The following is a 27762-nucleotide window of genomic DNA, read 5'->3' as shown; positions in this document are numbered from 1 at the left end:
GATTTAGGGAAGGGGTAGACGTTAATGTAATCAATTTTAATAGATAATTTAAAAATTATATTAATAATAAATAATATAAGTGTTTCTCGATACGGCCGCATCTGTATACCTTCTAGTAACAATCCCTTTAGAGCGTGTTGACATCAGAGCGCGAAATTGATTCGAGTTCACATGATTTTCTAATAAATATTATTAAACCGATTGTTTCTAAACTATTTAAATATATTGTATTTGTAGCTAAAACACCTTTAGCCTCCAAATGTCGGAAATATTTATCATTTCTAAGCATGGTCTTTCAGACCGAAGACGTCCGCCATCTTGGATAAACAGAAAACAAAAACAATACGAGTTTCTCAAGATGATACAACATATCACATCCTTTACTCTAAATGACAACGATTCTTACTGCAATGAAGAACTTGGATAAACTTGTAAAGGTGAGAATGTGTTGGTTTAAGTTTTTATAGGGTGTAAATGTATAATGTAACGTTTCTTTTTAATTTTTTTTGTGTTAACTGGTTGTATTGTGTTAGCTTAGCAAAATCATCTAACGTTAGTAAATGCTATATTCGTGTATATATTAATACAGACATAACTCAAAAAGGAAAACTATGTTGAAGTTTGAAGTTTATGGCTTTAGTTTGGGTTAGCAATGATCACTAAAACCCATTTTTGAAAGTTTATTTCCCAAATTGCTGTAAATGAATGGATAAAAAGGTTTCAGGTAGCCTACCATGTAAGTATATACCTTGATGCACTAATAATAAGAAAAAATTGAAACAAATAGGTTTACTTTTTTTACTAATAATATTATATTTAATATATTGGGGCATTGAAGCTTAATCTGGTGTACTCTGTGATGTTATTTGTGTCTTTTGTATTCTGTGATGATGCTAGTCTTATTTTACTTTAAATAATGTTTTTTTTTCTTTCTCAGGACACTCAATGTTAGGTAAACTTTGTATGTAATATTATTACTTTATTATTTGGTTGAAGTTTATGACTTTAGTTTTGGTTAGCAATGATTTTCACTTTGAAAAATGTTGAAACCCATTTTCAAAAGTTTTCAGATCCCAAAATTGCTGTAAATGAATGGATAAAAGGGTTTTTGGTATCATGCAAGTACACCAATAATAAGTATAAAATGTTACAACAAATATCTTTTTTTTTTACTCATTTTTTTTTATTTGGGGTATAATGAAGCTTATTCTAGTGTATTCTGTGAATTATCTTATTTACTTTCTGATTTTTTCTTTCACAAACATCCCAATACACTCACCGGCCACTTTATTAGGTACACATTACTAGTACTGAGTTTGACCCGTTTTGCCTTCAGAACTGCCTTAATCTTTTGTGGCAATACTCAGCTAGATGCACGATGCTTAATTAGTTCTAATGAGCCCATATTGTGCCAAGAAAAAATCCACCACACCATTACACCACCACCACCAGCCTGAACCGTTGATACAAGGCAGGATGGATCCATGCTTTCATGTTGTTGAGGCCAAATTCTGACCCAATCTGAATGTGTCAGCAGAAATGGAGACTCATCAGAGCAGGCAACGTTTCTCCAATCTTCTATTGTCCAGTTTTGGTGAGTCTGTGTGAATTGTAGCCTCAGTTTCCTGTTCTTAGCTGACAGGAGCGGCACCCGGTGTGCTCTTCTGCTGCTGTAGCCCATCCGCCTCAAGGTTGGACGTGTTGTGTGTTCAGAGATGCTCTTCTGCAGACCTCGGTTGTAACAAGTGGTTATTTGCGTTACTGTTACCTAAATGCATTGAGTTGCTGTGTGATTGGCTGATTAGAAATTTTCATTAATGAGCAGTTGGACAGGTGTACCTAATAAAGTGGCCGGTGAGTGTATTTATGAAGATATTAATAAAGTCATAACTAGGCCCACACTGAATCCGCGCGTGCAGAATTCTGCAGATTTTTAGGCCATCATTAATTCTGTTTATTTACTTGAGTAAATCTAAGTTTGTTCAGTTTTTAAATTAATTACGGTAATATTATTGATTAATATGAAAATCTTCATCTGATTTATGTACAAAGCAGTTTGTAAAGTAATATTTTCTGTCTTTTAGTAGAGATATTACATGAGACTTACTTGGTTTACCAAATAAAGTGAATCTAATTGGATTTGCGTTTTAAACATTAAATAAAAGTTAAATAGATATTTTTTATTTCACATATTAATGTTTTAGTTATGATGCTCCCAAAATAATTCCGCAGATTTTTACCAAAATTCTCGGCAGAAATAGCAAAAAATGTCTGCAGATTCCGTCTTTTCCTAGTCATGACTAGAGAAGGTAAGCTTTGTGTTTATTCTTATTATTTATTTATTTTTTGGCGGTTGAAATTCTCTGGTTTTACTTTTATTTACTTCTCTTTCTAAATAATGTTTTTTTTTTCCTTTCCGCACAGCGCTTAATGTCACGAACGCCACCTTTGTAAACCCTCAACATGTCTTTTTTTTTGTCTGTATTTTCAGCCACAGTCTTTACCTCACTACTTCCTCAATTCACCAGAACACTGTCAGTTTAGCATCTCGAATGAAGACGTGACTTTCGTGCACTCTTTTCAGCCTGAATCCTGTTCACTTCTGCCCAGCCTTACCAGCCGCCTGAGGTAAGACACATTTATTGAGAATTTTATCTGATGACGTGCGCTGTGGTCGAAGGAGGAAACTAAACGGGGAAGCTCAGAGATTTCAATGAACTGCAAAGCCCTTGTTTACAGGAAGGAGCATGAGACACCTGCAATTTGCGTTGCATTAGTTCACGTAAAAAGTCACAAAATATAGATTGTATATGCGTTGTTATTCTCAGATCTCACAAGACATCACGATTCACCCTTCGGTGAAATTTTAATAATGTTTTGAATCTTTACCAAGTGCTTTTTAACAGAGGAAGCAGTTTTACATTTATGATCAATAAGCAGCCCCAGATAGCACAGACAGCTGTCATCTCTTACCTTATGCTGTGCGCTTCAGGGCCATTCTCCTCTGTTTTTGAGGTGATGTGCATAAGTAATCCTTTTATATGTCTGACGTGGTCCAAACACAGTGACTTATGTTTGATCAAACAAAAGAATAGTGAAATATGTAAACAATGATCGCTCCCTGTGGCTTGTACAGCACCTCTCATCAGTTGGAATACAATAACTTTTGCATAGATTATGGTGGAGACATTTTTCTTTTTTCCTATGATTACAGACATGTGCAGGAACCACCAACATTAATTACAGCACGCTAGACCACACACAACCTAAAAGATACACTTTCAAATTTGAGTTTATAAAAAAAAATACAAAAAGCGCCTCTTTTTTTTAGGTGTTTATCATAACACATTCAACATATACAGATATTTTAAACACTTTCAATAGTGTTTTATGAAAATTCAAAGGGTTTTCTTTAAAATGATACCAAATTTTTGCATTTACACCTCTGCATGTGGATTTGGGAAGCTTTTTAATTTGGGTAGGCAAAATCCAGGTGGAAATCCCCAAATAGCAGCAGAGTTTAACTGCTTAGGCAAGTTATTTCTGCTATCGGCCTTCAAATTTAAAGAGTTATTGTGATCGTTTAAACATTTCATATTGGGTAAAACTTAAACTTGCTAAACTAGCTGAAAGACTCATGGATAATAGACATTGTGCGACAACTTTGAATCTCTAAATCTCTGATAGTCTGTGTGGATATCTATTTACTTTTGTTAGTGTTTGGCTGTATGGAGGGATGTCTATATGTACAATTTTGTTTTATTTTTTCTGTTATTTGTCTTGATTGCAATGCTATTGTGGGATGGCATGGACTTTGGCACCGCTGGGGGGTGGGTTGGGTGTTTTTTTGGGGGGAGGGGGGGGTGGTTGAGGAGTGGATCTTGTTTATTGAAAGAAAATTGTAAAGATGCTACAACCACTCACATGTAAAATCAAAATCAATCAAAAACTTAATCACAAAAAAAAAACTTTCTTTTGTCCTTGGTATGATGACAGTACATAACATTTTACTAGTTATTTTGCATGATACTAGTATTCAGCTTAAAGTGACATTTAAAGGAGTTATTAGGTTAATTAGGCAAGTTAAATCCACTATCGGCCTAAAAATCTAAAGAGTTATTGGGATCGGTTAAACATTTCATATTGGTTAAAACCTTAACTTCTTGGTATGATGTCAGTATTTTACTAGTTATTTTGCAGGAAATTAGTATATAGCTTAAAGTTCAATTTAAATGCATAACTAGGTTAATTAGGCAAATTTTATCTGATATCAGCCTCCAAATCTAAAGAGTTATCAGTATTAGTTAAACATTTCATATCAGTTATAGCTTTTATATTAATAATCTTCTGTCTGTTAAAAAGCAACAAGAAAATAATCCAAATTTCATAATAGGCCTAATAAATTTGCCTTTAACTGCAAATAATCAGTTGTTCGAACACTACAGGAGGTCAAATGTGGTGCATCATTTCTCCAAACTCATTTTCCTTCAGCTTAATCTCTTAATTATCAGGGGGCATCGCCGCAGAATGAACTGCCAACTATTCTAGCATATGGTTTACACAGCGTTTGCCCTTTCAGCAGCAACCCAGTACTGGGAAACACCCATACAGCCTCATTCACACACACACACATACACTAATGCCAATTTAGTTTGTTCAATTCCCCTATAGCGCGTATATTTGGACTGTGGGGGAAACCTGGAGCACCCAGAGGAAACCCATGCCAACACGGGGAGAACATGCAAACTCCACACGGAAATGCCAACTGACCCAGCCAGGACTCAAACCCGTGACCTTCTTGCTGTGAGGCAACAGTGCTAACCACTGAGCCACCTGTTTGTCCAAACTATGAGAAGTATTTTCCTTCATGGCCAAAGGGTCTGACGGTGGAATGAGCGCAGACTGAAGGTTAATGTCTGGTGTTTCCTGTGCTTTAACATGTCAAACACAGAGGGCTTTAATAGGAAATCAGATGATATACCTGAGTATTTCCTGTAGATTTTGAGGATGGGCCTTGGTCACCAGCATGTATTCAAGTAAAAAACTGTGTTTTTCTGAGAAGTTTATTGGTAAAATCATGGCCAACTCAACTGTTTTCTGAAATCCTTCCATTAGTTTTCTCTTGGAAATACACTATTTACAATTTTTGTAAATTAGACATTAGTTAACTTTAACATAAACTGTATTTTACTGTAGGACAGTTATGCAGTATGTTACTGTATTTTAAATTTGCATTGTGACAATTACTGTATACTTTACAGTAAAGATATACAATGCTAAAATACACATATATTTAAACAAAAATTTTATACAATATAGTCATACATGTGTTTATATTTACACAATATGCAAAAATATATTTAGTAAATGTGAACTTTTATTTTAGATGCTTTTAATGGCGATTAATCATTTGACAGCACTAAAAATGTACTTTAAAAAAAGGCAGGAACAAACAGAAAGCCGCTCCTACATATATACATCCTATGAGGGATGTTATGAAACATTTGGAACTGGAGAAAATCCGATTCTCCCTAAAAAAGAAAGGAGACAAATTCTATAAAATCTGGCAACCCTTCATGGCTTACCTTAAAGACATAAATTCGACATGAAATAGTTAAATTGAAGAGGATTAGACCCATTTAGTTTAAAACAGAAGATTATTATTGTTTTATTTTATTTTTTATTATTATTTATTATTGTGTTTATTTTATTATTTGTTTCCTTTTTGTAATTTTAATTTAATTTAAATTTTTTAATTGATTTATTTATATATATATATATATATATATATATATATATATATATATATATATATATATATACACACACACACACACACACACAAAATTACATTAAATATGGTACTGAAAACAAAACTGAGCAACCTCGGTCAGAAAATGTTGAAAAGTAGAGACATGCATTTTTATGTAAAAAATAAAATTTAAACAAATAAAAAAGTTGAAAATTCTATTCTTTAGACTTAAAATAATTTAATAATTATAAATAATAATAAAACTATATTTTTAAACTAATTTAACTATACGTAACTGCGACTTATACGGCATTATACCCATATATGGTTCAATCCGGTCTGGATCTACTGGCCTGAAACACCTGTCTGAATATATTGAATATATATATATATATATATATATATATATATATATATATATATATATATATATATATATATATATATATATATATATATATATATATATATATATATATATATATATATATATATAACCGGGTTCACCTGCAGCCAGTCAAACTAGGTTTTCATCAGACCAAGAGCTCGAGTGAGAGCTCGACACATACACACACCGGCTGCTTTGAACGGTCTTCATGATGATATATATATATATATGTTTTTTTTTTTTTCCTTTATCTATTATCACTATACTCATATATGGATTGTTTGTATATTGCATGCTTTGTTAATTGTGATGTAAATGTTTGTTGGACCAAAGTTGTAAGTTGTTGTGCTTTAAGGTAAAAAAGTAATAATAAAAAAAGTTATAAAAAAAAATAACCAAAAAAAAGGCTGGAACATGAATTTGCAAATGTAAAGTTTCCTTTAATTATACACACAATAAGATGACATCTCATTAAGTGATCAGCCATTGTTTTCTCCCTCCTCTGCATGTATTATTTAGCGTTTCGGTTCATTATGTTTCATAACGTTGTCCTCTGGAAGCACTGAAACCGAACGCAGTGGTCTTATGTTGGCTCTTTCTGAACCGAGACTCCCTGCGGTTCCAGTCTTTCCATGGAACAATGAAGAGGAAATTTACGATTTGCCCATTAAACACATTTGAGCGGCCCTGCAGTGTTTTTATGCTCCGCTCGTAGCGTCAGGATTAGCCTGTTTTTGTAGGATCTCAGACACAACAGAGCAGCGTTTCTCCTCTTGGAACACAATGCGGGCTGAGGACACACACCTGCAGAACTCTGAGCACATGCACGCACGCACGCACAGGTGTTTTCCTGTTGTTATTATGAGTGTTCAGAGCTTGACATTAACTTTTTTGATCACCAGCCAGTGTCTAGTAGTTTTCTAACATTACTAGCCACTCTGCATTTTCACTAGCCACACTTTTGTTGTTGGGAAAATATATTTTATATGCATAAATATGACTTTGACATGCTAAAATGACTTGATTTAGAGTGCTTTCACATCTGTAGATCGCTTCATCTATTCCGGACCAAGAACTATAAATGATACAGTGTTGCATGAATATTATTAATTTTATTTATTTATTTATTTATTCACTAAGGACTTTATAACTTAATATATTTCTAAATTTACATTTCAGAATTCAGATTTGTTTAATTATAAGCTTATATGACACAATAATAAAAAAGTTAAATGTTTAATTTTTATGGATTTTGATTCATTTTTTTGTTTTTTCATTTTTTTCACTATTGGGTTTATAATTGGGGAGTTTAAAATTTAAATCTCGTAATTCCAGATTTTCTCCAATTTACATCTCAGAATTTAGAATTTTATTTTCTCAATATTCTGAATTTAGTATTTTATTTTATAGAATTCCAGGCTTGAATGACACAATTATCTTATTTATTTATTATATTTATTTATGGAATAATTTTGTGTTTATTTTTATTATGATTTTATATATATATATATATATATATATATATATATATATATATATATATATATATATATATATATATATATATATATATATATATATATATATATATATATATATATATTTGCAATTAATGAGTATATAATTTTGTCCAATTCTATTTTCTTAATAAATCCTTTTTCTCCTCAAAATTCTGTATATAAAATTTGTCATGGAATTCTAAGCTTATATGACACAATAAATTTTTTGTTTAATTTTAAAAGGAATTTATCTATGTATTTATGGATTTTTATTTTTATTTCATTTATTTATGCACAATTAATGAGTGTATAATTGGAGAGTTTTAATTTTAAATAAATAAAACTTTTTCAGCAGAACTCTAAATTGACATCTCAGAATTAAGAACTTTCCCCCACACTCTGAATTTAGAATTTTATTTAATGGAATTTCAAGCTTATATTTCACAATTTAAATGTATTTATCTATTATTTATGGATTTTTTTTTTTATTTCTTAATGAGTTTTTCCTAATTAATTATTTGAAAAGAGTCATGGAATAATAGAATTAGTTATAATTCTAAATTTACATCTCATAATTCACATATTTCTTTCACACAAATTTGGTTTTTTTTTCACACAAATTGTATTTTTTCTGTCTTTTTATTTGAATTATGTATAAAACAGCCCCGTATAGTACAAAAGTCCTTCCAAAATGTGACTAAAATCGGAAATACTCCACGTCTTAATTGGATTAGTTTAATTGGATTTGATTAAGATCATCAAAAGTCTGTTTACATGGTAGATTCATAAGCTAAATGTAGTGTTGATGGTGTCTATTGGAATATTGTTATTCATGTAAATGTCATGGATGAGTGAGAGTCAGGCTGATACAATCTGACATTTGTACTCGCGACTGTCACTTCAGATGATGTTGAAAATATGTGCGGGTTAATGAAGCACCTGTGCTGTTCACCACACCCTCTCTTACCCTGTGTGTGCGTGCTTGCATGTGACTAAACCATGAGCCACGCAGCTGCATCTGTGCTTCAGTCACAACAGCAGACGCTCAATAAAAGGTTGTGCAGTGCTAGAATGTGAAATCATGTGTTTTGCCTGCTCATTGCTTACGTTACTGATGGTTTTGGTCGCTGTAAGGATGATAATAGTTTTATTTTTAGGACTCAAGGATATTCATTAGTTTTTTTTTACTGCAGTTTTAGGTTGTTAATGGTGAAGTGTTTCAAAAGTTTTGCCATTATTGTGTATTTGAGGTTTTAAGTTGATGGTAAATAAAAATGTAAATGTTAGATGTAAACTGAAGATTGCAAAAAAATAAAGTAAAACTGACTTAAGCTTAGAATTCTGATGCAAAAATGGTGAAATGGAATATATTTGAGTTGGCATGGGGGCTCAGTGGTTAGCACTGTTTAGAGCAGGAAGGTCACTGGTTCGAATCCCGGCTGGGCCAGTTGGCATTTCTGTGTGGAGTTTGCATGTTCTCCCCATGTTGGCATGGGTTTCCTTCGAGTGCTTCGGTTTCCCCCACAGTCCAAACACATGCACTATAGTAGAATATGATGAACTAAACTGGCCGTATGAATGTGTGTGTGAATGAGGGTGAATGGGTGTTTCCCATTACTGGATTGCAGCTGGAAGGGCATACGTGAAACATATTCTGGAATAGTTTTTTGCTCTTTTTTTTTTTTTCCACCGTTGTAATTCTCAAAGTTTTCATCTCACAATTTTTTTATTTTTCCATTAAAAATTTAAAGTTTTATTCTCTTTTTCTTTTTCTTTTGTTTTTTACGTCAAACAATTTTTTTCCCTCATCAAATTTTCAAGTTTTCACTTCACTGTTTTTAGTTTTCCATTGCATTTCCAAGTTTAAATGTGTTTTCCTGTGATTATGAGGTAATGTTTTTAAATGTACATTTTGTTTTTATTTTCACATCTTAGAATTCCCTGAGGAAAACATCTTAATCTGCAAGTTTGACTTTTGTTTTTTCTTAATCCTGAATACGTCCTAATTTTTAACTGTCACTTAAATTTAGAGTCTTACTATGGAATAAAATTGCTGTCATAAATATTTTGTGAGTAAATAAAATTCATGCATCTGTACTTATAAAATCATAAAAGAAAATGGAGGCATACTCATAATTTTATGAGGGTCAATTCCAAAATCTGCAATTAGAACAGACACAGATACGACATTTTCTTTGTCTGTTCGTATATGACTGATGAATTTACGATGGATGTACTTTACAAACACGAAATACAGTTTCACCACGGACATGAAGACCTGATTATGAGTATGAATCAAACAGCGACGATCCACTGTCAAAATTACGTCAGGCATTAATAAACAAGCGAGAGCCATCGATCACAACGGTGCGCTTGCTGGGCACTCGAGCTTCCCCACACCGTCTCAAGTAAGAGTTCTGTTATTCCCTCTTTGAGAAATGTCCGTCATGAGCTGTAATAAAGGTTGAGACTCGATGAGGTCCACTTTCCCTGTTTCTTGGATATTTTACAGAATCAAAATTAAGAATAGGCCAAGGATAACGAGCTAGCATAATGTAAGTTAACAGTACAGGCAGCGAATGTAGAGTTTCTCAGTGAATCGATGTTAAAATTTTATAATTGCAAAATATTTATGCCCGTGATTTAATTCCATATCTTTCTAAAAAAAATTAAAAATCTAAAAGTGTTTTTTTTTTCTTTCTCGGATTTGAGTTGACATCTTACAATTTTCATTTCACATTTTTTTTTTTTCTTCTCTGAATTCCAAGTTTACGACAATTTTGATGTTTACCTTTGAATCCTGGAATTACATCTTGCAATCCTATCTTTATTTCCCATCAGAATTCCAAAAAAAAGGCCCAAATTTTGACTTGTAAACTAAGTCTCAATGTTTCACAATTTTCATCATGTTTTTTTTTTCTTAGTTTGACTGACTTTTCCCCTCTGAATTCCAAGTTTACGACACAATTTTACATTTGAATTCTGGAATTATTACAGCTTGCAGTTCTAACCATATTTCCCATCAGAATTTGTCTAAATTTTGACATGTAAACTAAGAACTCGAATGTTTCACAATGTTTTCACAATTGTTAAAAAGGTGCTTGCAGATCGACACTTTCTTTAACCATATGCTGGATTTCGAGTTTCTTAATTATGAAGATTTTGTGTACATTTCGAAATAATGATGATCTCATGCAATGTATAAAATACGAGTTTACCTTGTTTATGCTAGTTTCTTTACAGCTAAAAGAAATGGACTATAGTTCTGTATCTATTAGATGTGAATGTCATTTTTTTTGCATTTAATCTTGCACAGATTCCATGTTAAAAGTTGTTCATAGTATATATTGCATACAGGGTATCCGCAGGGTCTTAAAAAATCTTTAATGTCAAAATTGTAGGACTTAAAAAGTCTTAAATCTACTGAAATGTTGTGTTGTAGGTCTTACTTTTTTAAAACAGTTCTTAATTTTCCATTGTTCATGTATTGCTATCCAATCTGGCCCAAACCCATACAATCACCAACAATTCATCTCAATAAAACTTTAACTTTTATTTAAAAAGGTAATTGTAACTATTTACCATAATGGTTTATTTATTTTTCTTACAATAACATTTGTAATGCATACGTGTTTACTGCTGAGGGCACTGATCTGGACAGATCGTTGTGCATAGATTTAGAGTTTTTAAAACCTAGTGTAACCCTTATGTACTGTTGGGGATGTTTTCATCCACTTAATTTGGCCATGGCGAGGCAGTGGCGCAGTAGGTAGTGCTGTCGCCTCACTGCAAGAACGTCGCTGGTTCGAACCTCGGCTCAGTTGGCATTTCTGTGTGTGTGGAGTTTGTATGCTCTCCCTGCCTCCGCGTGGGTTTCCTCCAGGTGCTCCGGTTTCCCCCACAGTCCAAAGACATGCGGTACAGGTGAATTGGGTAGGCTAAATTGTCTGTAGTGTATGAGTGTGTGTGTGTGTGAATGTTTGTGTGGATGTTTCCCAGAGATGGGTTGCGGCTGGAAGGGCATCCGCTCCGTAAAAACTTGCTGGATAAGTTGGCGGTTCGTTCCGCTGTGGCGACCCCGGATTAATAAAGGGACTAAGCCGACAAGAAAATGAATGAATGAATGAATAATTTGGCCTTAACTTTCTCTGTGCTAGCAGAATGAATTTTGTTGACATTTTATTTTGACACACATTATGTGAAAATGCTTTGAATATAAAAAACAACAATATACTGCTGTAAAACTGCTACAGATTAATATTTATCATTAAATAGATTAAATATTTTATAAATCTGTTAATCAACCTCAGTCCAGATCCAAACTACTAAATTTAGAAAATTACAGGATTTTTACTTTTTAATTGCCAAACTCACAAATGATTTCACTGATTTGTTGGGAAAAAAACACAAAAAAAAAACTTATTTTTAATAGAAATAAATAACAGTAATTATTTTTTACCTTTTATCAAAGTCTTGGACATGTGAAACAACATTGCCTTTGATTCTTTGCTTTTTAAATTTTTTTTTCTTTCTAATTTATTGTTGGTGGCTGTTGTTGCTCCATGCATTGACTTCCATTTTAGCCATGTTTTTTTTTCATTACAAAACCATGACACCATATAATCATGCACTTTTATTGTTTTCTCTGTTGGGAAGAAGAACAATTTGTAATTTTTACTGTTGATCATCAGTTGGCATCAATAACCGTTTAGATAGGCCTGTGGAAAAAAAAAAGGTTCAAAGCTCAATTTCTGGATTTTACATTGAGTACAACAGCAAATTAAAGTGTGTCTGTGAGTGAATTTTGATCAGGACTGAGGTTGATTAACAGATTTATGCAAAAAATATATATAAAGAGATATTAATCTGATGCATTTTTACAGCAGTTTAATTAGTGGATGTTTTCATCCTAAGCATAACCAAGGGGTAGTACATTTGAACAGTGCAAAACGGGTTAAAGAAAGTTTATGTTGGGAAAAATATCTAAAATATTTAAATTTTTCATTAAATTATTATTGTATTATATATATTTTTTTTAATAGTGCAAATAAAAATCTTTTCTATCTGGGCCATTAGAAAAATTCCTTAGTGTTTAGCTCTTTTTGAGTCTAAACTTTTATACATAATGGTCTTAAAAATGACTTAAATTTAACTAGCAGCAACCTTGTGTATAACGTTCCAACAAGATATGGGTTGAAATCATTTAACTTTCCTTTAATAGACAGCAACATCATATAACCACACAACAAAAGCAACTTATCAAATATTTTAATCAGGCTCAGTTTGCAACCTCTTACAATTTGTTAAAATATTACAAAAAACATTTACAAAAAAAAAATAACCACTCAAACCTTGACCAAAAAAAAAACCTTTTTAATTTCAAAAAAAAAGAAAGAAAAACAAAACTTTGACATAAATAAGTTAGTTTTAAACTTCTCAGTGTTTTTACAAAGTTATGTACACAGGTACATTTCTCAAAAGTACACAAATACACAGGCAGTGTAAAAATCGCTCAATATTAATATTTACTTTATAAATACAGTTATGCATCACGTTTCACCACAGATTTGTCGAGTGTTTTAGATGCATATAATTGGTGGCACGACCCACTTTTGTGATGAAACAAACCCAAAATAAAAAAATTCAAAAATCAAGGGCCATCGAGTCAAACCAGAAAATATTCAGTAGAAGAAAAAAAAACTCACGCAAAAATTACAGATGATCAAGAAAACTTCTTACAGAAATAATTTAAGAGGGCGCGAGACGCTCCATGGAAGTGCCTGATAGTAATACTGGTCGATGCTACAAGGTTTGACCTCAGAGTTTGAGATTTTAACAATTAAAACAGACTGAGATGTTCACATCCAAAACAAAAACGGTGCTTTTTTATGTGTACCAAATATAAATTTACTACACAACCAATATGCAAATTAAATGCAACACAAACAATAATGAACAGCATTTTGGAAATAATCTACACACGGCAACAACGGTGGCTCTTCAAGTCAAACCAAAATCACACCTCCAAAAATAAAACAATATACTTTTTTTTTTTTAATCTTTCATTTTTACAACATAATACTAATTATGTGCTACATAAGGGAAAAAGGAAACAATGTATATACACAGGTAGTAAGAAAACAAAATATATGAGCAAAAAAGGAAATTCAACCTAATTGCACACTGCTACATTAACTGCTCTCAGAGGCAGTTGCTTTATTGTTGAGTGCCAGAAGTTTTTAGTGTTTCTGATTCAGTGCTTGAACACACTCGTAGAGTTGATATGTCTCTTTATTCCCCCTCCTCGCTCCTCTGTTTTTCAGACGCCCAAACAAAATATATAGAAAAATCAGCCACCAGGCACTGAGGTCATCGAAGCGACGACAATGACGACATCTTCAGGCCTGTCGGGAAACATTACAGAGAATTAGTAAGTGTTAAATGCAAGATATAAACACCACATAGAAAAAGATTACTTAGACATTTGGTTTTAAATGTAAAATTGACAGATATTTTAGAGTACATTAATCTTTTTTTAACTATAGTTAGAATTTTTGTTGCATGCTTCAGCATTTTTGGTTATTTTTTTTTTTTTAAAGGAGCCACTTAACTTTAAGTGAAAATACAGACCAAAAGAAAAGTTATTTCTTGGCACACTGTAAACAATACTGAATTCCACAAATTTCCGTCATATTGTCCCAAAACGTTACCTTAATTGTTTTTTTCTAAATTTAACTGGATTGAACATAAAACAATTAAGTTGTCCCTCAAAAAACCCTTAAGAATTGTGTTGTATCAACTCAAAAGAAGTCGTTTAAACAAAAGTAGCAAAAGTCATTTTTTGAGAGCAACTAGCCCAAATGAAACTTTCACAAATATATAATTGTATTTCTTGTTGTTTGTTTTATGTAGCATATAAACATTTACCTTGATTAACTACAATAATTCACAACAGATTGAACATTACATTTTTAAATACAAGATCTGGAATAATGGATTTTTTTCTAATTTAACAAACGCCAATATTCAACTTATAACTTCACAATTTTGTATTTAATCCGATGTAAAAACTGAGTAAACTCTCCAAAACAAAATAGGAAAATCTTGCTGCTTCAATGTTTTATGTTAAATTAAATTATCTTTAGTCATCTCAACTTACACCGATCAAATGTCAAGTTAAGTGTATATGAATAAATTTAACTAAAGCAATATAAACACACTGTCAGATTTCAGTGTATTTCAGCTTTACTCTGACATCTACAGACACAAGTTTTCATTGTAGTTTGAGTTTTTGTTGCGCGTTTTGCTTATTTTTGGGTTCACTTTTTTAAAGATGCAACTCTGTCTGTATTTTTTATTTTTATTTTAAGTGACGTTATTTCTTGGCAGCAAGCCCAAACTAAACTTTTAGAAATATTTCATTTTATTTTTTCTTGTTTTATTTAAAAGTAGCCTATAAACGTTTATCTTTGTTATATATAATAATTATATAACTAAAATAACTCACAACAGATTTTTTTTATTACACAAACTCCATTATTCAACTTATAACTTCACAATTTCAAATTTAATCCAATGTAAAACAGATTAAAATGAAATCTACAAAACTAAATAAACAAAAATCTTGCTGCCTGAACATTTTTAGTTAAATTAAATGAACCTCAGTCATCTCAACTTGCACCAATCAAATGTTAAGTTAAACATATAAATATATGCTTAACAAATTAACGCAATATTAAAAACATGTCACATTTTTACTGTATATCAGCATTTCCACACATTTCTTCAAATGTTATTGAATTAAAATGAGCTAAAAACAAGCCATTAAAAGTTATGCAACACTTTAAGGACACATTTAACTTAATAAATTAAATATGACAATCTAAAATACAAAAACTGAACTCTTGCGCAACACACTGAAATAATCTTTACATTCAGGCCTATTTATAGCTTCAAATATTTGATCAGTCCATTATTAATTTACTTCAGAATGATTATTACTTCATCTTAACTTCATTTTACACATACGTATAAACAAACAGCAATAAAACTGTTGACTCTTGCAGATAACTTCACTTCTGACTCGACTTCACCACAAACCAAACTAGCAGCACAACCCACCCAAAAAAAAAAAAAAAAAAACTGAATGAAACTACAGCAGGAAACAAAAACACTGGAAAAATGAGCTCACGAAACATTTGGAGTCCCACCAAAGCAAAACACTCCTCATTACTGATGTTATGACTTTATAAATGCGCCGTGACCGACTGTTATTTGCTCTCTGACATATCGATTTGGCTGCACATTTCCTCACATGACTAAACTGAGCACACAACAACCTGAAGTTACATCAGATTTACGGACACGACCTGCAATCAGACTCCAGGTGTTCGGTTTTACACCTCAAACCTGCACTTAAAGGATACTAGCGCGAACTTGTGATTATATATGCGCGGTTTCAGATGATAGTAGTCGAGTGGAGGTGTGAATGACACTCTGAAGTCCCTCGATAGTGAACACTGCTGACGTGTAAAATGTTTTTCACTCTGAAGGAAACTCGAGCTCTCGTAGTAAACGCACCATTTTAACCCTTTCACATTCACACACACGCACTCTCTTTAGGTTATTATACGGAAAAAGCCGGATGTTTTATATTTATATAACCGTTAAGTTGACGTTAGGGTACATTAATGTTAAATCGAGTAGTGTTTTTAAAGATTTTAGAACACATCCTTTCTTTTTTAGACATGTGCCCCTGTTATATAGAATCAATAAACAACTGTAAACTTTCTGTATAACACAATATTCAAGTATAAAATGTTGTGCTTACCTCATTGTGTTTATGTGGGTGTCGGACTCAATGGTTTTCTGGGTTTTTTGGGTTTTCTGGGCGTTCGGGTCACTTCATCCACACAGATGTGCGAGCGTTTGCTTTGACACGATGAGTCTGACATAATAAAAAAAAGTATTTAATTGTCAAACACTGGTTGAAAAGAACAAAAACACATGTAAATAGCTAAATAAATTATCGTTTTAAGGATTAAACTCCATTTTACTACAAAATACAACTACTTAAAAGTGCGTATGAAATGTATAATTTAGTTTTTGTACACTAAAAATAGTTACAACTCAAGTGGGTCAACTACACACAAACCCAACGCTTGTGTTTTAAGTGTAATTTAAATTTACCTGGAAAAACTTAACGCAACAGCTGGACTTGTCCATATTTGAGTTAACAAAAGTTAAAACAACTAATTTAAAATACAGCCATTTTAGTTTTGAAAGTAGTACATGTAGATTTAACGTATTAATTAAACGTAGTTCGTCACAAGCACAACGCAGTTGTTATGTAGGTTTGAAAAGCTTAAAACTAATAACGTTAAACACATTCCGAGATATAGAGCATAAGCCACATCATATACACCCATACACACGTAGGCTATAAATAAACCGTTTTCGGTTTGATTTAAAATGTCAACGGTCAACATTTTAAAGTTTTTAACGGTCAAAATTCAAAGCACATACCGAGACAGGAGCTTCTTTTCCTCGGCTCTCGGAGCGTTTCGGGCGTCTCCGCGCTTTGCTCCGTTACCCTACAGTCGTGATTCCCGTTAACATCCACGTTATTGTCGTTATTATTCCCAGAGGAGGAGATGTGAATATCGGAGCCCTTCCCCCGCTCCGATCGGCTGTAGAAACCGGGCACCGAGCGAATATCCAGCGCTTCCCACTGATATCTACCGTCGGCGCGCGGCGTGTGCGTGGAAAAGTCGAAGTTCCAGGCTTCAGCCGACGCGTCCTCCATCGTCCGGAGCTGCCGCTGGAAGTCCTTCTTCAGCTCTTCATGATCCACCGGCCCGAACAGGTTTCGACATGCCGACGGCTTCGGTTGGTCAGACAGTCGCGCCTCCATCCGCTCCAGCGTCGGGCTGCCATTAGACAAGCGAACATTGGACATTTTTGAGACGAAAACACAGCTGTTACAGAGCTACTCCAACGCGATCCACAACGACGGGCCGCATGAGCGAAAAAAACATCGACAAGACGATCATCAAAACAAAAGCAGCGTTCGCGATGGCCACTCCTGTCAACTGCGAGGCGTAGACGCGTAGTAAAAAAAAAGGGGGAAGAGAAATAACAAGGCGAGGCTTTTCGGTGCCCAATATGGCGATGAAGGGGGGAAAGAGGGCGAAAAAAACGCGTGATTGACACAAAGAGCTCTTTAAAGGACGAGGGGACGGCAGGGGATTGGAGCACCGGAGATCCGCCTTCTTTGAGCGCCCATCCCCCACTAGAACAGTACATCAACAAAACACCCTCGACGAGCCTCCGCCAAATGAGTCACTTTGTTTAGTGACTCGGTTCGGTAAACGATTCCTTTCACTCGCAGCAGTTATTGAGGTAAAGTTGGTTCTTGTTTACCACGCTACATTGGCTCTGAAATCGCATTTAGTATAACTTGAAAACAACATCATCACTATTTAATTGACTGTGAACAAAGTTGTACTTTGAGAGTCAGTAACTGCTAATATGATTTCCCCATTTAGAACTGGCAAATAATATTATTCTGAAATTATATTGTTAAAAAAGTCCAAATGTGCGAATATAAAGCCAAATGTATCTTAATTCAGCAGTTCCCTATGAAGCGACCGTGCACTTAGTAATAATGTCGAATTATTGACTTTGTATATAATTGCTGTTTTATTATATGTACTCCAAAACTGTTTAAATTACTCCCAAATAGTTTTACTACAATCGAGTGATTCGGGCATCTATTGTTCCGTTGATTCGTTTAAAAGATTCGGTTCATTCGTGACGTTTCATGTCTTGTTTTGTAACTGGCTTGTAAAAAAAAAAAAAGTGGATCTTACGCAAACGCTTAAAACTCACTGTGAAATCGAAAGTAAAAGCTTGTGAGGCAATTTTAGCCATAAGTGCAGATTTCTGCTTTCGATATTAATCAATCAAGAGAATAGGCTAAATAAACATAATCAGTTGGTGTTTCATCAGTATTTTTTTTTCTTATATGAAAACAGTTTAAAACTTAGGCTACTGAACGTATTTGTTAACAGTAACTTGTTACAAATATGTCAAATGTTGTTTTTTACATTACTCTTTTAGGTCACTTCCCAAATGCTTAGTTTTTTTTTTACAGGCGAATGATTCACAACTGAACCATTTATAAGATTCAATTCAAACAAATGATTCTTTCGCTAGTCAATTGAACGTCAAGTTGTGGTTAAAAATGATTTCAACATTTTATGTAAATCCATAAAACAAGTAAAAACAAAAGGTGCCTCAAAGCTCTCCAAACTTTTCAGCTTATATGGACTGACCCCCCCTGAATGTATTGTCTTTTCCTTTGTATTATTTAAGGTTTATTTCTGTTATTAATATTATTATGTTGTACTATTTTGTTTATTATCTACTGCTTGGATATAATGTTATATATGTTTAACAATGGAAGGTAAAAATGCCTGTTTGTTATTTGAAGGTAAAAAAAAATAAAAATAAACACTGGCAAATCCCACCCATTCAATTAAAAACAAGTTGTGGTTCAATAAAAGAACAAATCTTTTGTAAATGCTCAATTTAAAGCAAACAATACTCATATCCTAAAAGACTGTTCTAAATATTTTGAAATTAATGAAGTTTTCTGTTCAAAACATTAGCAGAACTAATGACCAATAACAACATTAAATTAAAAAATAAGGCAGAAATAAAATCTAGTGTCTTAATTAAACTGTACAGCGAAACAAACTAAATCCTAACAAGTCGTGGTGTAACTGCTGTGCTTAAAAGAAAAAAAAACTTTTTTTAAATAAAAATTTATAATAATAATTTTAAAATCTATTTATTTTGCGTACATGTTGTCAAAATCTGCAAGTATGGCTTTCCCAATGATTCATGTCAACAAAACAAATTCTCTTAGCGAATGATTCACAGATACTGCTCGATTTGGTTTAACTGAATCATTTAAAAGATCTAGTTCATTCGCATTTTGTAACAGTGTAATTGAAAAAAGAAAATCACCACATAACCAAAACGAAAAGTAATAACTTTATCAGAAAACCATTATTTAAAAGAAATAAAAAAATACACAAATTTATGCTTAAACTATTAATGAAGCATAACGAAAAGACAATAAATATATAAATGACCTAAGCTAAATAAAAATCTCAATATTGTGCTTAACATAATACTTTAATAAAAACTATTTATTGAACGTTTTAAGAACTTTAGGACATTTTAAGTCTAACACATCCAATGTGAATAAATAAAGTAAATCAACACTTACATGTGGTAAAGATGCTTAATTTCATTACCTGTGATGTGTTGGTTAGCCTCTGGTTTCTCAAGATGAATGTCAGTTTTGACACTTAAAGACAGAAATGTGGAAGTAGCAGAGCTGGACACTCAGCTGAAATTGTTCCTAGAATTGAGCTGTAATTGGCAAAAACATTTCCAGGAACAGTTTCTCGATTAAACCTCACAATCATAATGACAAGAACTGAGTGTCGCTTCACATGAGGAGGACATGAGCTCATTTACAGTCAACCCAAAACGTTCTATATTTAGGAAAGCTCAGTAAACACTTGGATGGGTTTACCCTCAATTTAACTCCATAAAATGTGATGCAGTTTGGGGCTTTTGATTATTGATGGTTTTACAGATCAACGAAACCAGAGTATTTATGGATATCTAGATAATCCGATGGTTACATTTATTTATTTAGAATATTTATATAAATATGCGACTCAGTGGTTAGCACTGTCATCTCAGAGCAAGAAGGTCCCTGGTTCGAGTCCCGGCTGGGCCAGTTGGCGTGTGGAGTTAGCATGTTCTCCCTGTTGCACCTCCAGGTGCTTCGGTTTCCCCCACAGTTCAAACACATGTGCTGTAGGGGAATTGATTAACTAAATTGGCCGCAGTGTATGAGTGTGTGTGAATGGGTGTTTCCCAGTACTGGGTTGCAGCTGAAAGGGCATCTGCTGCATAAAACATATGCTGGAATAGTTGGTGGGTCATTCCGCTGTGACGACCCTTGATGAATAAAGGGACTACACCAAAGGAAAATGAATGAATTTATTTAAATATTTAACTTATAGAAATATTTATATTTATGCACTATTTATATAATTATTATTCACATTATTTTGTACAATATTACATATTTATATATCTTATATTCAAAACGTAATGAGAATTTAATTTAAAAAATATTATTATTAACAGGTTTAAGATGAAAAGCAGTTTAATTATCATTTTTTGTCTTCCATATGTGTTTAAGAACAAAAAAATAATAATTATATATAATAACAAAAACTAATAACACTTAATAAATAGTGTATTCTAATAACCTAAAATCCTTATTCTTTGCTATTGCTCTTCAATCCAGTCAAACAAAATCTCGTTTGAGCATTAATATCCCAACGTGTGCATCTGCAATTGTCTGATTGCAGGATTAGGGTTTTATTAAATATTAAAATATAAAGATATTACATATTATTGTTTTAAAATTCTTCATACAACGATGACCATGTTATTTTACATTTGATTCATTTTCAGTACTTGAACACTATCAGACTTCCCAGAAAACCATAAAGCACTGTTTGTTTATTTATTTTTGCTTGCAGTTTATTATAATTGATGCAGATGCACTGCATAGAAAAAGACTTGCTCATCCCTGTTCATTTAAATGAATGAAATATTTCCAAATAGAGCTGTTCAAATCATCTGCTGAAATTACATTCATATCGCAATATACAGTATATCGCAGCAAAACAAAACATTGTAATGTCTTTTAAATTGTGTAGCCCTATAAATATATATATATATATATATATATATATATATATATATATATATATATATATATGTATGTATATGTTGTTTTTGGAATACATTAGTTAAGCTAAATGACAACTGAACATCATATTGTCCCATTTAAGTTGCAGTTGACGTCAAAATTAGTAGCCCCCCTGTTTATTTTTTTGCCCTAATTTCTGTTTAACAAAGAGATTTTTTCCAACACAGATTTTTTATAATCCTAATAGTTTTAATAACTCTTCTCTAATAACTGATTTATTTTATCTTTGCCATGATGACAGTAAATAATATTAGACTAGATATTCTTCAAGACACTTCTATACAGCTTAAAGTCACATTTAAAGGCTTCACTAGGTTAATTAGGTTAACTAGGCAGGTTAGGGTAATTAGGCAAGTTATTGTATAATGATGGTTTGTTCTGTAGACTATCGAAAAAAAAAATATAGCTTAAAAGGGCTAATACGGGGTTTCTGCAAGTTTCACAGAGTTAAATTTAAAACTTTAAGATATTTTTAAGAACATTATGAGTTAAATTTAGAATCGTAAAGGGCTAAAGGCTAAGGAATTCATCAAATGGTCCAGATGGAAAAGATTCTTATTTGCCATTTCAAAAAATATATATATAATTTAATACATTGTAAAATACAATAAAACACCAAATTTAACAAAGTAATATTTTAGATTTTATTTCTTAGCAAAATATTTAAAATATTGTGTAAAAACAAGCAAGCTCTACTTGTATTCATACACATTTATTCCAACATGAACTTTCTTTAAAAATAATAAATTAATTTAAAAACATAATAAACTAAATCTATGCACAACAATCTGTCCAGGACAGCAGTAAATACACGAAGAACTTTTAAACAAATGTTATTGTAATGAAAAGAAACCTTTATGATTAAACTTTTCAAATAAAAAGTTTCAAGTTTTTTTGAGATGGATTGTTGGTGATTGTATGGGTTTGGGCCAGATTGGATAGCAATACATGAACGAAAGAAAATTAAGAACTTAAGACCTACAACTTAACATTTCAGGATATTTAACACTTTTTAAGGCCTAAAATTTGGATTTTAAGATTTAAGACATTTAAAGACTTTTTAAGAGCCCACAGAAACCCTGTAATAATTTTGACCTTAAAATGATGTTTAAAAAATAAAAACTGCTTTTATTGTATCCGAAATAAAACAAATAAGACTTTCTCCAGAAGAAAAAGTATTATCAGACATACTGTGAAAATTTCCTTGCTCTGTTAAACATCATTTGGCAATTCTTAAACAAGAGAAAAAATTTAAAGGGCTGCTAATAATTCTGACTTCAACTGTATATGAAACATTAGCCACTTTAATGTGCTTTCCACATGTATAACATAACTTCAGTAAATTTAATTTAATTCCCAAAATTGTCATGAATCTCTAATGAATATTATATAATACTGCAACATATTCATGTCAGCTTCACTGGAACAAACCCAAACTTTTACATAACATACTTTAATTAAAGAGCGGAACAGAACCCAACAGTTTTCCAGTGCAATTAAACAATCGCGTTCACACATCAAAACGTGTAATTTGTGCACATAAAACAGGGCCAAGACTGTTCTCACGTCTTTGAAATCTTCCACACAGATGTATGTTGGTTTCTCAAGAGCACAATTGAGCTCGACATCTCGTTTCTGCAGCTTGTGATGAGCTGAGCCTGACCGACACTGACCTCTGCTGGGCACATTTGAATGACTTGGTGAATCCTGAGGAGTTTGAGAGGATGCTGTTTCTGTGTGCAGATGGTGTTAAATCACAAACTGAGCCACTTGAGGATGTGGAAGTTCTTCTTGCCGACACGGATCAGACTGAGTCCGTTTGAGAGGATTTGCTGACCAACAATAAGCACTTGCTCTGGGTTTTCGGCCCTCTGGTGGTTTATCCAGACACCGCCGTCCTTGATCATCTGATAGCTGTGCACAACAGGACAATAAATTCATTATTTTTGGCGAAAAAGGCACAGATGGAATGCAAAAAAATAAATAAATAAATAAAGTGCAGGTATTTTCCAGCTTATTTTATTATTATTTAATTTTATTTAAATAATAATAATATTTTATTATTTTAATATTATAACTATCATAAACTATGTTTTTTCCCCATAATTTTAGACACAAACACGGTACTACTTTGTGAAATATAAAAATTGTAATAAATTTTAATATTTTACAGTATATAGAAAATAATTGCATATTTTTAAATGAAACTAGTTTACAAACATTACATATATTTATCAATTATTTAAAAAATTGTTTTAAATTTTTAATTAATTTATTTACTAAATTTATTTTATAAAAAGTAATATATAAATTATATAAAATGTATTTAAATATTTGTATTTTTTATATAAAACCATTTAAATATTGTTAAATATAATTAAATTTTACATTACATGCTTTTTTTTACAAGACTTAAAATTTAAAAATGCTTTACATTTAAAATGTTTAACACTTGTTACATTTTAATAACTACAATATTTATAATAAGTGCATTTTGTATTAATTTTTATACTTTTTGAAACAATTGTCGTTTTAAACCTGCAATATATTTTTTCAAATAACAGTGATGAGTTTTTACTTGAGTTTTATTTTGTTGTTTGTTTATTTTTTGTGCATTTTACATACAATTCTAATCATTTTAATTTCAATAACAAACTATATATTATGTAATTACAAACTTTTGTTTTGTATGCAAACATGAATCGTTAAACAGCACTAGTGCCAACAGAATAAAACATAACAATGTACAAAATCTTCCAACAGAATCTGATGGATCATTCCACAAGCACGCACCCGCGGGGTCCGTCAGGAATAGCTCGTGCTCGTCTGCAGGCGTCCAGAACCGTCGTTCCTGGTTCAAGGAAAAACTCATGGAATGGAGCCTCTCGGAAAATCTCCTGCAGTTCAGTGTCACTCATCTGCTCCAGAGCCTCAATACTGCTGTGATATAGAGCTGTCGTGCACCTACACACACACATATACATATATAATACAGGGGGGCTAATAATTCTGACTTTAACTGTGTGTGTGTGTGTGTATGTATATATATATATATATATATATATATATATATATATATATATATATATATATATATATATATATATAAATAAATAAATACATCGCTTACTACTTGAGTATATACTATATTTGAATTTACACGGCCATTAGAAAAGTGTGCTCTATATTTTAGGGGTGTAAAGGATCATGGTTGATCCATGATTCGTATAAATCACAACCCATGGTTCGGAACAAACGTGACCTGCGGATTAATACTTTTTTTTGCTTTACTAAATTTGTAACGATCACAGAGAGATCGCCTCTTGCATCATTCAAATCACATGTATAAAAGTATTTCCTGTAAAATATAATGATGACGGTAGAAGTTGTGGTGGGTTTTTCGCGAAGTGGTGTATTTCCTAGGGTTAAAGGTGTTTTTTGTCACTACTAGTTTAGCCTGCATAAATGCATTCAGTATAAGCTGCACGATTAATCATTACAAGATCGGGATCTCAACACCCACGCAACATATTTGATAAATTAGATATGCATAGGATTATTAATTCTTCAAATCGCTGCATGTAAATCTGTGTTTGAGAAATGCAAAAATCAAGAAAGAGATTTAGTCTTGAGTTGTTTGAGAAAGTTATGAAGTTACGAACAGTCAAATAACACAGAAGAACTGGGAGAACAGCTTAGATAAAACATCTGATGTTTATGGTAAAGATTAAAATCACCGTCATATGCATTTAACTTGACACTCAAAAATGAAAGTTGTAGGCAACAATTACATTACTTCACCAATAGGTGGTGACAAACAGCCACTGAATAATTCTTCAAAAATGATCATCTAGCTATGAAACATGAAGATTTATTAATGAATAACTGAATCATTTATTGAAAATGAAACTAAAAGTAAATATGTACAAATTATAATGTTATATTTCTACATTTAGCGTTATCAGCAACAGTAGTAGTAGCAGTGAATTTTTCACAGCACTCAATATTTTAGTTTATTTTTATTCAGCTGATTATTTCCTCATTTTATTTTAATTAAATTACGGGTTCTAAGTTTTGTTTGTTAAAACCAAAAGTGTCTCGAAGTAATGTTTTTGTAATAAATGGAAAGCAAATTAAATTTGTTGCTGATCTAAAAAAATGGACCGATCCGTGACTAAAAAACCATAACGTGATCCAAACCGTGAGATTTGTGATCCGTTACACCACTACTATATATGCGAGTAGTATGAATGAAATCAAGACGTAGTACATGCTCTGTAGTACATCCAATCTCACGGATGTACACAGCAGCATATGTGTCAGCATAGTGGCAGATTCAAAAAGAAGACTTAACATCCTATATGCTAATGAGGGAGAGATGGTCACAAGTGGGCGGGGCTTTCCCCTCTGATGACATGTGCAAAGAGAAAACGTCAAAGTGTTTCTGCAGACTGTTTTTATCAAGTCTGATTATAAACAATACAATTAATATCATTAGAAGCTGCTTATATTCACACACAACTGTGTTTAACCCCTTAAAAAAGATTTTTGCATAATAGGTGCCCTTTAATATTTGGTAGAAGCTCAGATCAACTTCAATCATCACTTTCTTGCCTTTTAGCGCTTTCTAAGCCGTCTTTGCCGTGGACCAGTTTGGTGACTTCCGCAGCCAGGCGTTTGTGTGCGATCCTCTTTCCCGGGTCTTTTCTCTGCTGCTCCATCAGGTTCTCCACCTCAGACAGAGAGAGGAAGGTGAAGAGCTTCAGGTACCTGCACGAGAGAAAGAAACAAAAAACCCTTCTGTCACTGTACAACTAATGCTTTCATCCTGCACTGATTCATTAAGGCAATCAAAAATTATTTGTAAAGGTTCATTTTCAAGCAGACCATTCTCTTAGAACTATTCTGAAAATGCTAAAAATAAATATGAAATCATATAAAGTAAAGTAAATCGGCATCTTAGAATAATTTCTAAAGGATCGTGTGACTCTGAGGACTGCAGTAACGATGCAGAGAAACTCAGGTTTTAATTGCAGGTAAAAACGACGTTATAAACTCTCATGTAAAACGATTATACTAAATTATAATATTTCATCATTTCACTGTAATTGTAATCATATAAAAGTAGTCATCCTGATTAAATTAAAGAGCACCCCTTTTTCAGATTTAATACAAGTCTTTTGCGTCTCTAGAATGTGTCTGTAAAGTTTCAGCTCAAAACACCCATCAGATTTTTCATGATACCTTTTACAAGATGCTGTTATATACGTATTTCCACCAGGGGGTGGTTTTGCCGTACTGCGCCTTTAAGACGAGTCCACCCCACCTACTGTTTCTACCTACCTTCCCGCATGCTTTAATCTCCTCCCTCAGCTGCGTCAGACAACAGACAGACTTAAAAGAAGGTCTCACGTAGCGTTTGTGAGAAATACTACAGTAAAGCTGTACTAATCAGTAGTTGTTGTGAAGTTGCATTGATGAGTCACACGCAATATCGTTACAAAGTTCGCGCGCACACGCACACTAATACACACGGACACTGCAGCTGACACACACACACACACAGACAGGCAGGCTGGCAGACAGACAGAGCGCACTTAGCTTTGCACTGTTTTTGCACTCAGATGTGACAGGATACAGGCTAATCTCCACTGCTGTGTGGATATCTGTTATGTTAATGTAAAAAATAAACCTGATTTAACGTCTACAAACCGGGAATGAAGCGTCTTCCTTTATAATTGTTCAGACACGCGGCTGTGTTGATGAAGTAAAGCTGAAGTAAATCGCTGTAATTCATTACACACATGCACTTTTTTTTTTTTTTTAAACACTTAAAACTTGTAAAACTCACTCTTAATCACATTTGATGATGATTGCTAATCCTAGCGAACAGAACAGACCTTTTATTCCTGGTTGCTTAGCGTATGTCTGGTCTTTTTGACATATACACGTGACTACCGGGACATGTTAATGCACGCAGCTGTCAATCAATTCGGTGGGCGGGGGGACCGCACTCCTACGTAAAGTTGCGGTCGGTCTGAAAACCGCTCCAATTGGTCCACCGTTTTTATGTTGTTAAATTGAAAAAAAAAGGACTGTGTGTGTTTATATCAACCCAAATATTACGGTCTATACACTATATATACACACATGTTTGTCCAAATAGCTTGAAAAGTAGATTTTTCACCATAGGTGCCCTTTAATGCTTAGATAATTTAAAATGCCATACATTTATAATACTTTGTTTTATTAC

General features: G+C 32.7%; 2 protein-coding genes and 1 long non-coding RNA gene across 7 annotated transcripts in view; 1 reads left to right on the top strand and 2 right to left on the bottom strand.

The window, feature by feature from the left end:
• The first annotated feature begins 315 nt into the window (after positions 1–315).
• On the top strand, positions 316–27220 carry LOC137489310 (uncharacterized). Of its 4 annotated transcripts, none has more exons than XR_015526063.1 (5): positions 316–437; positions 2492–2628; positions 13963–14069; positions 23151–23511; positions 24273–27220. It is a non-coding gene; the product is annotated as an uncharacterized LOC137489310 (long non-coding RNA). The 4 variants fall into 4 exon arrangements; XR_015526061.1 differs by having other exon boundaries at positions 23098–23511; positions 24273–24406; XR_015526062.1 differs by lacking the exons at positions 316–437; positions 2492–2628; positions 13963–14069 and adding an exon at positions 17358–18040 and having other exon boundaries at positions 23098–23511; positions 24273–24641.
• cdkn1bb (cyclin dependent kinase inhibitor 1Bb) lies at positions 12893–17697 on the bottom strand. The gene is given in 3 exon segments (NM_212792.2): positions 12893–14043; positions 16470–16586; positions 17165–17697. Coding segments are annotated over 2 exon segments (540 nt in total). The 5' UTR covers positions 17598–17697; the 3' UTR covers positions 12893–14043; positions 16470–16479.
• Positions 22705–27762, bottom strand: part of yars2 (tyrosyl-tRNA synthetase 2, mitochondrial) — a 15518-nt gene continuing 10460 nt past the window's right edge. The window contains exons 4-6 of one of the 2 annotated variants that reach the window (XM_087310852.1): positions 26124–26279; positions 24303–24473; positions 22705–23423 (exon numbers count right to left, since the gene is read on the bottom strand). In XM_087310852.1, the coding sequence (XP_087166978.1) occupies positions 23264–23423; positions 24303–24473; positions 26124–26279 (487 nt within the window). In that variant the 3' untranslated portion in view covers positions 22705–23263. The remainder of the gene's footprint in view (positions 23424–24302; positions 24474–26123; positions 26280–27762) is intronic. The other variant, NM_001143920.1, reaches the window with a different exon arrangement.

The sequence above is a fragment of the Danio rerio genome, chromosome 25 (assembly GCF_052040795.2).
Source record: "Danio rerio strain M-AB ecotype USA chromosome 25, GRCz13ab, whole genome shotgun sequence".
NCBI classification, from domain to species: Eukaryota; Metazoa; Chordata; class Actinopteri; order Cypriniformes; family Danionidae; genus Danio; species Danio rerio.
This window is presented reverse-complemented; position numbering and strand designations above follow the sequence as displayed.